General features: G+C 36.5%; 1 protein-coding gene across 1 annotated transcript in view; it reads right to left on the reverse strand.

Moving 5' to 3' along the window:
- The window catches only part of GRID2 (glutamate ionotropic receptor delta type subunit 2), a 690,454-nt gene that overhangs the window by 131,322 nt on the left and 544,134 nt on the right, over positions 1-14,998 (reverse strand). Inside the window, exon 12 of the mRNA XM_015562999.1 lies at positions 11,183-11,349. Coding sequence (XP_015418485.1) covers positions 11,183-11,349 — 167 coding nt within the window. The remainder of the gene's footprint in view (positions 1-11,182; positions 11,350-14,998) is intronic.

Below are 14,998 nucleotides of genomic sequence, written 5' to 3' on the forward strand. Positions count from 1 at the left end.
TCTGCCTATGACCAGGCCAACAGGGGGGGGCGGCAAAAAAATGACTGAACAATCAGGCTGTGTGGACAACCAGGGCAGCAAGGGGGCTGGCATGAGGGGTGACCAGGCCAGCAGGGAGGCAGTTGGAGGCTACCAGGCCAGCAGGGGGGCAGTTAGGGGTGACCAGGCCGGTGGGGGGGAGCATTTGGGGGTGACCAATCTGGCAGTAGGGGCAGTAAGGGTAACCAGGCTGGCAGGGGGGCATTTACGGTGACTAGGCCAACTAGGCAGGGCACTTGGGGGCAATCAGGCTGGCAGGGGAGGCAGTAAAGGGCAACCAGGCCGGTTGGGGGGGGCACTTAGGGGTGACCAGGCCAGCTGGGGGGGTAGATGGGGGCAACTAGGCTGACAGGGGGGCAGTTGGGGGTGACCAGGCCAGCAGGGAGGGCAGTTAGGGGCGATCAGGCAGGCAGGCAGGCAGGTGAGCAGTTAGGAACCAGTGGTCCTGGATTATGAGAGGAATGTTCAATTGCCAAGTTAGGGCCGGGGATCTAATTTCATGTGCATGAATTTCATGCACTGGGCCTCTAGTGAAAATAATACAATAATAAATAATAATACAAAACTGTTTTTGTATACTCACAACTATAAGCCTAGTTTTGCCTCAACCTGTATATTATATACTAGAGTCCCAGTGTACAAAATTTGTGCATGGGTAGGGTCCCCGGACCTGGCCAGTGATCAGGGTTGTTTGGGGCCTTCTGGCTGCCAGTTGGGCCTTCCTTCCCTGGCTGCAGGCTGCTGGCTGGGGCCTTCCTTCATTCCGTGCCAACCCCTGGTGGTCATAGCGAGCAATCGAACTCCTGGTCTGCTGGTCGAACCCCCGAGGGGATACTTTGCATATTAGCCTTTTATATATATAGGTAAGAAATTAATTTCCTTTAATACTTTATAGGCTAAAATATATATTACTCTTTTAAATAAAAAGATGTACATAAATATATATTATTACTTTATTCTACTCCTAAATCTCTTTGAAAGTGAACGTTCAATGTCTTCTTTCTTTTGTTTTGTGATTCCTGAAACATTTTCCTTTCTTGCTTTATATAAACATGCCCATTTAAACTATCTTGTTTTTGTGATCTAGAACAGAAAATATGGATGAGATAAAACCAATTGGTTTTAGTAGTATATATACTACTAGTATATATACTACATATGTGTACACACAAATATATATATATATATACATATATATACTTATATACATATATACATATATGCACATATAATTTAAAAATAATACTATTTGATGTGTGAGAGAGAAGAACAATACTACTAGGGATTTGTGAATGTAATTTGAGCAACAATGAAGCAAAAATTGGAAGATTGTTTGAAATAAATATCTACTGGGTAGTGAATGATCACATTGCTATTTTAAAATAATCATTGTTTTCTTAGAAATTTCTTTCCAGTTGGTTTTCCCTGGAGATAAAATTGAGCTGATGCAAAGGTTGTAGTAGATGACCCAGAATGAAAAATAATAGAGTTGAAATAAAAGAGGGAACTATTTGTGGCCATTTGAATCTGACATCCTTGCCCTTGCAGGTTCCTGGACTATATGCACTCCCCTGGTTTCTACCAAGTCCTGCCAAGTCCTCTTCAAACGTATGTTTTTTCCTAATCTTTTCTCTCATTTTCATTGAGAATATTCTCTCTGCTTCACAGCTGGAGTATTACAACAGCCGTGCAAATGGCTTACCTCAGTTAAGATCTCTCTGTGTCTAACCCAAAACCTTGGACTCCTGAAATGCAACTCTGTCCAGATAATCTTCTCAGAGCCCCACAGAGCTAGTGTGGGGTCCAGAGTGAGGCCATGAGCTCCAACCTGGGTTTGAGTACTAGCTCCCTTTTTCATTAGTTGTGACCCTGGTAATATAGTTAACTCTGAGTGTCAGTTTGCCATATCATGGCAAACATTATATAAAATATATAAAGTGTTTAGTGTAGTAGGTGATTAATAAATATTAGCTATCAAGACTCTGGTATAACACATTCAATTTTAGTGCCTCTACCTACATCCCCTGTCAATATTCTCTCCTGTCAAATTGTTCCTTCTTATTGTTCTTTCAAATCCACCATGACTGTTTTCTTTGATTTTCTCATGTGAATTGATTTTGGAGCTGTTAACGGGGCCATTAGCTGAGGCTGATTTTTTTCTCTTCCTGAGAAGGGAAAGAAGCACTTGGGAAGTATCTCGTTCTGGTTGGGGGATAAAAGATTATGGTTCTATGCTTTCAAGTTAAAAAATTGTTTTCCACCTTCCTTGTGAGAATAAAAGTATAAAACTAGTTACAGCAGGGAGCTGGGAAGAGAGGTAGATGTGTGATACATTTGTTTTCTTTTCTTGTCAGTTTTTATTACTGATTGTATGAAAATTGAAGAAAGCAAGAAATAAAAAAAGTTATGATAAGAGAAAATAGAGGACTTTCAAAATATTAAGCAGGCACAAAGTTTGGTATTTATTTGATTATAAGTAAATATAATAATCTTTGACTAAAGAGTTAGGAACATTTTTTAATTCATTCATCAAATATTTACTGAATATTCACTCTATGCGAGCATGAAGGTAGCACTGAGGATAAACAAATATATGCCTTTACTCAGGGAGCTGTCAACATGAGGCAGGACCCAAGAGGTAAATTGTAAGAAGAATTCAAATAGGGGGAGGTAAAGAGATCTAATGTTCTGTTTTGAATCCAAGTAAAAATACAAAGTAAACATTAGATATTCTAAGAGTTAACAGGGCATGAAGAAAAATAGACTATTTCCAAGTAATTTAAAACTAATTAAGCAAATAAAATAGCCACTTATGGCTACCTTTTGAATAATGAAAATAGATAATAAATCAAGGATTGTTATTAATTCTTTTTTGAGGAGAGAGAGAGAGAGAGAGAGAGAGAGATAGAGAGAGAGAGAACCTCTTTACCTCTTTGAAACACTGCTTATCAATTTTTGGAGCCAGACAGGATTTGAATCTTAGTGCTACTGCTCAATAGCTTTGTGAAATTGGACAAATTACTTGATCTCATTATGTTTTAATTTCTGCATCTAGAAAATGTGGATAATAACAGTACTTATATTACAGTTTGCCACATTTAAGAACTCAGAGTCTGTAATTCTCTGATGATTAGTGATGTTGAGCATCCTTTCAAATGTCTATTAGCCATTGGTATGTCCTCTTCAGAGAAGCACCTCACACTTGTCAGAATGGCTATTATCAATAACTCAACAAACAAGTGTTGGTGAGGATGTGGAGAAAAGGGAACCCTCATGCACTGCAGCTTGGAGTACAGACTGGTACAGCCACTGTGGAAATCAGTATGGAGTTACCTCAAAAAATTAAAAATGGAACTGCCTTATAACCCAGTAATTCCTCTTCTGGGAATTTATCTGAACAAGCCCAAAACACTAATTCAAAAGAGTGTATGCAGCATTGTTTACAATAGCCAAGATTTGAAAGCAGCTGAAGTGTCCATCAGTAGCTGAGTGGATAAAAACGCTGTGGTACATTTACACAATAGAATACTACTCTGCGGTAAAAAGGAAGAAAATTTTACTCTTTGCCACAGCATGGATGGACCTGGAGAACGTTATGCTAAGTGAATTAGCTAGTCAAAGACAAGTACCGTATGATTTCACTCATATGTTGAATTTAATGAACAAACTGAACTACCAAGCAAAATAGAGACAGACTCATAGACAGACAGCAGGCAGACAGCTCGAGGGTGTGGGGGTGCAGAGGATGGAGGGATTGAGCAAAAAATTAAAGAGAGAGAGAGAGAGGAAGAGAGAGAGAAAGAGAGAGAGAGAGAGAGAGAGAGAACTCATGGACATGGACAAAAGTATGGTGATTGTTTGGGTGGAGGGTGATGGGTGGCAGGGGAAGAGGGTACAGAGGGGATAAATGGTGATGGGAAAAATAAAAAAACCATACAGTCTGACACACAGAAAGCATGATGTAGTATGTTTGATAGTATTCGTATATGCTTTTAAGAGGAAGACAAAGGGAGACAGAGTACATGATGACTAGAAAACTGAACATAAAATTAGAAATCTTGACATTTTTCCCGTTTTTTGTGTGGTTCTGAGCAAGTCATTTACTCCTTTGGGCTAGTTTCATCTTCAATAAAAAGGGAATTACAATCTATTTAAAAATTTTGTAACTCAGTGATTAGGTTGATATATTGTTTATGCATCTGTGTCACTATCATGAATCCAACAAAATCATTCTCTGTGAGGTTTGAAAAATGTCCTTGTTTCTGTGCCACTAGGTGGTTCTATTCCCAAAGTTTAGGAATAAAAGCCAATAGGCAAAAAGGGATTCTTATAGATGAAGTGTAAAATTAGACCCATGAATTAATTATTCCTTGACACCCACTAAAATCTGAGAACAGAGGTGAGCTCACACTAAAAGCTCAAGAAATATTTTTTGTCACCTTTTTAGCCTTATGAATAGCTAAGATTACAAGATCAACAGTGAAGTCAATGTTATCAACAGAACAATAATTTTACTCTGAATAATTTAGTTATCTTCTATTCTTAAATGTATTTAATGAAACTTTTGATGAAATAGCATTTTTATACTAAGAACTATCATAAGATAAGGGCTACATAAAACATTTGATGAATTGAGGTAAAAGACCTGCACTCAGAAAACTTTAAGATGTTGAAGAAAGAAACTGAAGAAAAGAGAAATCAATGGAGAGATATACTGCGCTCATGAATAGGAAGAATGAGAACATTGTTAAAATGTCCACACTACCCAAAGCAATCTGCGGATTCCATACAAACCCTATCAAAATACCAATGGCATTTTTCAGGGAACTAGAAAAAATAATTCTATGAAACCACAAAACACCCTAAACAGCCACAGCAATCTTGAGAAAGAAGAACAATGTTGGAGGTACCAAACTATATAAGGCTATGGTAATCAAAACAGTACATACTGGTATAAAAACAGACATACAGATCTAGGGAACAGAATAGAGACTAGAAATAAACCCATAACTATAAGGTCAACTAATCTACAACCAAGGAGGAAATAATATACAATGGGGTAAACACAGTCTCTTCAATAAAAGATGGGAAAACTGGACAGATACCAGTACATAAAAAAAAATGAAATTAGGCCACCTTCTTATACAAAAATAAACTCAAAATGTATTGAAGAGTTAAATGTAAGACCTGAAACCTTAAAAACTCTAGAAAAAATAATAGACAATATACTCTTTGACATTGGCCTTAGTAATATTTTTTTTGGATATATCTCCTAGGGCAAAAACAACAAAAGCAAAAATAAACAAATGGGACCGACTACATGAAACTAAAAAGCTTTTGCACAGCAAAGGAAATGATCAACAAATCAAGGAGACAACCTACTGACTGGAGAAGATATTAGCAAATGACATATTTGATAAGGGGTTAATATTCAAAATATATAAAGAACTTATATAGCTCAACATCAAATAAACTATCTGATTAAAAAATGAGCAGAGGACATAATTAGACAGACACATGAGAATATACTCAATATCACCAATCATTAGGGAAATATAAATCTAAACCACATTGAGATATTACCTCATATCTGTCAGAATGGCTATTATCAATAAATCAACAAACAACAAATACTGGTGAGAATGTGGGAAAAACAGAATGTTCGTGCACTGTTGGTTGGGTTGTAAATTGGTGCAGCCACTATGGATATAGTATGATGGTTCCACAAAAAAATTAAAAAAATAGAACTACCATATGACCCAGCAATTATATTTCTAGGTGTCTATCCAAAGAAATCTAAAATATGAATTCCAAAGTATATATGCACCCCTATATTCATTGCAGAATTATTTATAATAGCCAAGATATATAGGCAACCTAAGTGCTCATGGATAGATGAATGGATAAAGATGTAATACATACACTTGAATATTACTTCGCCATGAAAAGAACGACATCTTACCATTTGCAACAACATGGTTGAACGTAGAGGAGGGTACTATTCTAAGTGAAAAAGTCAGACAGAGAAAGACAAATTATATATAATTTCACTTATATATGGAACCTAAATGAACAAAATAAATGAACACAAACAGAAACTAACATAGTTACCGAGAGCAAATTGATGGCTGCCAGATGGGAGGAGATTTGGAGGGATGGGCAAAAAAGGAGAAAGGGCTTAAGAAGTACAAATTTCAAGTTATAAAAATAGTCACAGGATTATAAAGTGTTGCATATGGAATATAGTCAATAATATTGTAATAACTATATATGGTGCCAGGTGGTTACTAGGCTTATAGTATATAAATGTATATAAATGTCTAATCACTATGTTGTACAATATGATATTTAGTTTCATGTCAACTGCAACTAAAATATAAAAAACAACACTTGATGAACAAGTTGTATCAGAAAATTGCAAACATTACCCACTGCGCAAGTACTCTGACCCATCTAATGAGATGTATGAATACTTTAACTTCTACTGCCAAGTTACCTAGGATTTATACAGACCAAGGAAACAAAACTCTCCTATACAAATCTATGGTTATATATATTATAGCATTTTCTGGTCCTTAAAAACGTTATTTCTGTGCATGTCCATTTAGATACACATGTCTAAGTAAGTGTATCACTATCGCTTATGACTCTGATGCTTAACCCGATGCTGGCCAAACTCAGGCCCATTCACTCAGTGCGTGTAGTTGGTTGTATCATAGTTGTGCACTAATAGGCAAGTGTGTAGGAAACAAATGTACAACAAATTTCATATCATTGTTTTAAAGTGCCATTAAAGTATATAAGCACATAAGATATGGGGCAGAGAACAGATAATAAGTATAGTTACCATATAGCTATATATTTATTTTAGATATTAATATTTATTAATATCAAGTCACTTTGATATATTTTAAGTTGTGGTACAGGCAATAGTCACCTGAGAAATAATGATCTAAAAATCACCCTGGATGGATCCGTTGGTTGGAGTGTCATCCTGTGCAACAAAAGGTCAAGTTCGGTCATGACACATACTTAAGTTTTGGATTCAATCTCCAGTAGGCAACCAATTGATGTTTCTCCCTCTCTCTCTCGCTCTCGCTCTCACTCTAAAATAAATAAGTATGTCCTCAGGTGAGAATTAAAATAAAGTTTTTAAAACCCATCCTGAAGCCCAACCAGTGTGACTCAGTGAATTGAGCATTGTCCAATGGCTCATGAGATCCTGGGTTCCATTCCCAGTCAGGGCACATGTCCAGGTTGTAAGTTCAATCCCAAGTAGGGGGCATACCAAAGGCAGCTGATCGATGTGTTTCTCTCATTGATGTCTCTCTCTCTCTCTCTCTCTCTCTCTCTCTCTCTCTCTCTCTCTCTCTCTCTCTTTCCTTTCTACGTAAAAATCAATAAAAACATTTAAAATCATCCTGAATACTGTTATTTTCATAGAAAATAATCACAACAGCAACCAGTAATCTAATTTAATTAATGGCCCAGAATAAGCTGGTGAATTGTAGCTGTTTATAATAATTTCTAGATTGTACTGCAATGGTTAAATATGATGGTCTTTGTAATTTTTTAAATCAGTTATTTTAAAAGATCTCTTTTTTAAAATGGTATAGCAAAAGGGAATGGAGGCAGATATTTTCTGAACTCAGGAAGAGTTTGGGTGATAGATTAAGATGGCACATGTGTGAAAGAGATGAGTTGGCACATCCATGATTGCCAGAAATTTCTTTCTTGGCTCTCACTTTTTCCAGATGTACAGGGAACCAAGACATAGAGTGTCATTACCAAGGAACTACACAAAAAGGGACAATTTAAATTGCCAACATCCATAAATGCAAATCAAACAAAGGAAAAATAATGCCTAACGATTCATATTATTTTTCAGCATTTTCCTGGAGTACATTTGCTCAGAATTAAAATCTCTGTTAGGTCAACCACCACAGGGATAATAATAGGTGGAACACTTGATGTAATTTATTGAACATTTCTTTAATTGCTATTATGTTTGTATATTGATTTTATTGGCTTCACTTTTTTATTTTTATTTTTTTTGCATAAAAGACGAAATAATTGGGTCTGGAAAAACCCTCCACATATTTGTAGTGAATAAAAAGCCACTAACCACAATTAAGGGATTTTTTCTTTTTTGCTACCACCTGGTTCATGTTAGGATCCACTAAACCTTTCTGTGGTCTTACACTGTCAGACGTTGGCATCGCCATTCATTCTATTATGCTTTCCAACCTCAGTTCTAAATACATGAAAACAATGTGTGCTTCGTTGCTTAGAAGCATCTCTTCTATTTGTTCTTCCTACTCATTTCCAGTGTAGAACAGGCCTCTGTTATCTCATCTTTGGATTTGTTCTTATATATGCCTATTTGAATACATCCTTCTTATAAACTTCCCTAAATGCCATCTTCCTTAGCTTACTTCTGGGCTCCAGAACTAGACATAGTTCTCATAGCTACTTGTGACCTACAATATGAATTCTAAACTTCAAATTTCCTTTCAGATTAACTTGGTGTCCTAATTTGTCCCCAACACATTCTGTTGTCTTCTTCTTCTTCTTCTTCTTCTTCTACTTCTTCTTCTTCTTCTTCTTCTTCTTCTTCTTCTTCTTCTTCTTCTTCTTCTTCTTCTTCTTCTTCTTCTTCTTCTTCATTGTTTCTCCAAGTATTATCTATTTTTTTCTGTTCAGCCTAAGTTAACTCTTTATTTTCTATGATAGTCCCATTTTTCAATATCTCAAACTGCATAATTTAACATAACATAATAAGCAATACCAATACTGTATATAAGTAAGTGTCATTGTGTTATATGCATGGGTCTCATCTCCAACTAGACAAATATCTTGCAGATAAATTCCCTAAGATATAACTGATTTTCCAATTGTTTTGTCTTAGAATCTACTAATCAATAAATGTATTTAGATTGATTAATTACTATCTATATCTTAACATTTTACTTTACAATTTATGTATATTTCATTTTTGTCTTATACTTAGAATTTTTAAGAACCAGAATGGACCACTGGTAGAGTATATTATTGTTCATAGTTATTTATTCCCATCTTCCCTTTATGTGGGGCACATGTATCCATCCCAGTGATTTTTGGGCTTGGGCTTGAGACTTTTCAGTTAGTGGTCTTTTGGCAGATGTGACACATGCCACATCCACGCAAGAAGCACAAGGGGCACCGCAGCTTTCTATCAGCCTCCTTTCAATTGCTCTTGAAATGAAATAGTGTTCCACAGATAGGGCTGCTCCTCCAGCCTGGGCCTGCACTAAGAAGCTGCAGAGAGCAGACCCACAATGTACAGCACAACTTACAAGTTACAGCCCTTATGTTTCATAGCTGAGAAATAACATCTTTCAGTTCACTGATACTTGGGGTGGTTTACTACACAGAAAAGCTGATTAACACAGGACCTTAAAGTTCATCTAACTTCCTATTTTTCTGAAAAGGAGGCCTAGATTTTTAGTTAGCAAGTGGAAGAGATATCACATAATTCAGACATTTTTTATAACACAAAACACCTAGCTTTACGTTATCCTAAAATTTGGAAGAATACAACTCAAATAGTTTGGAATTTGAGGCATTAATACTACCTGGAACTTCCCTCTTGGTCTGGCATTTGCTTTTAGAAAATATGTAGAAGGATACTAGAAAATAAACAAAGTGCACTATCAGTGTCAATGGAATATTCCTCTACCTGAAAGATATTACTATTCTCTCTTAGGTCCAAGCTTGTTTGTAGCTGATAGAATGGAATGCAGTGATCTTGTGAATTCCTTTCAGGCCCATATATATTGTTAATATTACATATACATTCAAAATCTTCTTTACTAAATAACATATAATAGAAAATTCTTATTTAAGGATGGGTATAATTTTTTTAAGGGAGCACTCTTTATAAAGCTCCAGAAGAATGTAGCTTCCCAAAATAAAAGAATGCCCTTATTTGATGATATACAAACAACTCACTTAAAATTTTGCAATGCATTATAATTCATTTTTAATTTTTGCACATTTACCTTCCACAGTAGTTTTATTTTAATTTATTGTCTAAAGTTTTACATATGTCTCCCTTTTTCCTGATTGACCCTCCCCCCAAGCCATTCCCACCCCAGGCAAGACCCCCTCCCCAGTGTCTGTGTCCATTGGTTATGCTAATATGCATGCATACAAGTCCTTTGGTTGACCTCTAACCCCTACCCCCCCAGTGTCTGTGTCCATTGGTTATGCTAATATGCATGCATACAAATCCTTGGGTTGACCTCTAACCCCCCCAACCACCCACCTCCCCTGCCATTTTTCTCTGAATCTATTTTTGTTCATCAAATTATATTGATCATTATATCCCACATATGAGTGAGATCATGTGATATTTATCTTTCTCCAACTGGCTTATTTCACTTAGCATAATGCTCTCCAGTTCCAAGGGATGGGTGTAAATTTTTATTAGCCTGTTTCCTTAATTGCATGAAGAAGCCTCTTATACTTTTTGACATAAAGTGATGGACTGTAATATTATTTTATAAATTCAGATGGAAATATCCCTGTCATTATGTGCTTTAGTATATCAGAACTTTAACTTGGTTCTGAAATTTATGTTATTATATGGTGTTCTTAGAAATAAATCAATTGTGCTAATTATGACACTTAGTCTGTAAAAATTCACACACACTAAATTGCTCAATTAAATTCTAAAAAAATATTAAAATGGCACTTTCTGTTATATAACAACTAGAGGCCTGGTGTACAAATTCATGCATGGGTGGGGTTCCTTGGCTAGGCCAGCGATCAGGACCCATAAGGCCAACTTGCCCAGTCCTGATGGGGGCTGGATGGCTTGGGGGAGGGACCACGGTTGGTGGTCCGGCTGCAGGAGGTTGGCTGTGGGTGTGCACTGACCACCAGGGGGAAGCTCCTGTTTTGATCGTCTTCCCTTTATGAGAAAAACAATACTTCAGTACATCTTTTAGGAAATGAATTTCATATAACTACCTTTTTTGGTGCTATATATTATGCTTTTTCAAACAAAGGAAACAAAATACAATAAACTAAATAGGATAACCAAGTGAATTTTCTTTTCTATATTTCCTCTCTTTTTATTTAGAACACACACAAACCTTACCTTTGTGAGAAAACATCCCGGTAAGGACTGCCATGCTGCAATGCAATTCCATATCCCCGATCAGCGACAGTGTTCCCAATGGTATAAAAGGAGCAATCTGCGTCATTGATAGCCACATACTCCAATACAGCTGCATCCCACACAAAAGCATAGTTTCCATATTTTACCTGTAAAAACATGGAGAACAAAAGAAGAAAATAGGATTTAAGGTAGGAATACTAAGTTATAAAGACAGGACAAAAAATTGCATTAGTATTTAATTGTGCAAAAAATAATAGGTCCCATATTTCTAAGCACCTATTTGGAATGAGAATTTGGCTTTTGGTTAATTTATAGCTCTGTTCTTCTGGAAGCTTGATACAATTAGAATGTTAACTATGTTTCCCAGGCAACACAGCTTCTAGTAAAATGACCCCTGTGTAGTAAATGTCACCTGGACAGGGAGAACAATAAACACATGAAAGGAAGCCATGTCTTTGAGCTTCTTGGAATGCAGCAATTCTTGTAATTGGGCCTGTTTCTCTGGTGACCCTGGAAGTTATGCTTTTAGAGCTGTTACAAGAGATCCTGGCTTCTTTGGGTTATTAGGTTTCTAAGCCAAGTAGGCTTTGCTCACTCCAAATATGGGGATCATCTCCTTGCAAGTGACCTATATTCTAAACGAATGCTGCATGTACAACTTACATTCTCTAATCCTTTGCAGAGAATGGTTTATAACAGTCTTGCAGCTGGATTTAGAAGAAACCCCCTAGGTGGGCATTGCAATGAGAAAAAAATAATTATACAACCTTCTCTATCATCATTTAGGAAGCACAACTTTACTCTGGTTTGTTTATAATACCTTTAGTGCTGATATATTTTTCTCTCAGTAATCACTCATTGCCTGGGTTGTAAATTTATAAAATGTAAAAAAATCTCTCTCTCTTTTTAAAAAATACAAAACTATCTTTATTGGTGGAAGTATTGCAAATGTCCCCCCATTGACCCCCTCCACCCTATACCACCACCACCACCCTCCTGCCACCCACAGGCCTTCCCCACACTATTGTCTATGTCCATGCATATAAATTCTTTAGTTAATCTTTTCCTGTCCCCTCTCCTTCCCTAATCTTAAAGTTTATTTAGAAAATTATTACATATAAATATAAAAATTAATAAACTCATTAAATAAACAGAATAATTATATAAATAAATCCATTTGTTTCTTGCAAGGGAAGCAATTTCCTGGCATATCTGATTAGGAAAAAATCAAAATAAATATAAATACAGATAGTTGAAGTGATGTCAGCAAGACAGGGGATTAGGAGATCCCCAGATTTAGTCCCGCACAGAAACAACAATATGACAGCAATCCATGAATACAAGTGCCCTTATGAGCCTTAGGGTCCAAGTTGTGAAACCCTGGTGGAGTCCAGGACTGAGGAAGAATACTTTGAGAAGGCAGGCCCCTTGTTGGCTGACAACTGTGGTCCTGGAGGCAGTCCCATAAGCAGCCCTGTCCCACTGTGGACTTGGCTCCAGATCTGTAAAGGTACAAGGCAAGGATGCCCCTGCCACTACTGCTATTCAAAATAGTCATGCAAGTGCTATCCAGGACAATTAGGTAAGAAAGAGGAGGATCCAAATAAGAAAGGAGAAAGTGGAATTATCTCTATTTGCAGTTGACATGATCATACATGTAGAAAATTCTAAGGAATAAACGAAAAAAGTTAAAACTAATAAATCCAGTAAAGTTGCAACATACAAAAATCAATAGCACTTCTATATGTAAACAATGAACTATACAAAAAGGAAATTTGAAAAAAATCCCATTTATGAGAGCATTAAAAAGAATAAAGTATTTAGGAAGACACCTAATCAAGAGGTAAAAGATTTTTAATCCGAAAATTAGAAAACAGTGATGAAGGAAACTAAAGAAGACATGTAAATGGAAAGACATTTTGTATTCATAGCTTGAAACAATTAATACTGTTAAAATGTTCACCCAGTGCATAGTGATCCACAAATTCAGTGCCATCCCTATCAGAATTCAATGGCATTTCTTAAAGAAGTAGAAAAAGAAAATTCTAAAATTCATGTGTAACCACAAAAGGTCCAAAATAGCCAAAGCAATCTGAACAAGGAGAACAAAACTGGAGGCATAATGACACCTGATTTCAAAATATGTTACAAAACTACAGAAATCAAAACACTATACGACTAGTATTGGCATAAAACAGATATAGAGATTAACAGACCAAAATAGAGATCCCAGAAATAGATTAACGCTTTAATGTTCAACTGATCTTCTACAAATTTGCCAAGGACGTACAATGGGAAAAGAAATGCTTCTTCAATAAATGGTGTTGGGTAAACTGGATATCCCACATGCAGAAGAATTAAATTGAACCCATATTTCACATCATATACAGAAATAAACTCAAAAGTGATTAAAAACTTAAAGACTTGAAACCATAAAACCCCTAGAAGAATACATAGGGAACATAGGAAAATTGTTTTGACGTTGGTCTGAACAATGATTTTTGAATATGACACAACCAAAATCACAGGCAACAAAAGCAAAAATAAACCAATGAGATTACATCAAGTTAAAAACCTTCTGCATAGCAAATGAAATACTAAACAGAGTAAAAAAGCAAGCTATGGAATGGGGAAAAATTGCAAACCCTAGATCTGAAAAGGATTTAATATCCAAAATATATAAGGAACACCTAAAACTAAATAGCAAAAAAACTAAATAACTATTTAAAAAGGAAAAAAATACATTAGTTAAAGAAGACATACAAAAAGTCATAGATATACAAAAAGATACTCAACATCAGGGAAATAAATGCCAATGAAATTACAATGAGATATCATTTTACATCTGTCAGAGTGGATATTATTAAAAAAGCATCAGTATTGGTGAAAATGTGGAGAAAAGGGAACCTTTGCACATTATTGGAGGGAATGTAAATTGTGCGATTGTTATGGAGATTACTCAAAAAATTAAAAATAGAGCTACGAAATGATCCAACAATCCCAGTGCTGGGAATATATCCAAAGGAAATGAATTCAGTATCTCAAAGAGATATCTGCACTCCCATATTCATCACAACACTATTCACAAGAGCCGAGATATGAAAACAACCTAAATGTCTACTAATGGGTGGATGGATAAAGGAAATATATAATAGGATATATACTGAGTGGCCAGATTATTATGACCGGCCAGATTATTATGAGCACCCCATCAGTACAATACAGTGAATTAGTTATGCAAATAATAACAATAATAATAATAAACCTTGAGAGTATTTGCTTAGGAAGTTTTCAATATTCAGTATTTTTGGAAGTGTCAATGAAGTACTGACGGGGTGGTCATAATGATCTGGCCGGTCATAATAAGCTGGCCACTCAGTGTATATACCAGTACCCAGCTGCAGCAAGATTTTGCTATCGTTGCTCATTCCTGAACATGTTGTTCCACAAAATCTCTCTCTTATGCAATATGTGGTCACATCTGTTTCTCAGGGTTACTCAGAGATGCTGTTTACCCTAATTAGAGAGATTCCTGCTTTGTCTTTAAAACATCTCGTTGGCAGGAAAGCCCTCCTGGGCCTCTGCGGTATCTCAGGGATACTTCCCTTCAGGGCCAGGAGGGCTGGCTTCCTGACACCGGAGCACCAGGACTGGAGTCTCCTCCACAGGCCGGCCCCGCCCGCCCGCGGCAGCCTGGCTCTATTCAGTCCTGAGGGCCTGGGGCAGAGCTGACTTTCAGAACCACTGCTAAAGCCCCACAGAGCAAACCCGCCTCGGTCTCCAGGGCCTTGCACC

The sequence above is a fragment of the Myotis davidii genome, unplaced genomic scaffold (assembly GCF_000327345.1).
Source record: "Myotis davidii unplaced genomic scaffold, ASM32734v1 scaffold958, whole genome shotgun sequence".
Classification (NCBI taxonomy): domain Eukaryota; kingdom Metazoa; phylum Chordata; class Mammalia; order Chiroptera; family Vespertilionidae; genus Myotis; species Myotis davidii.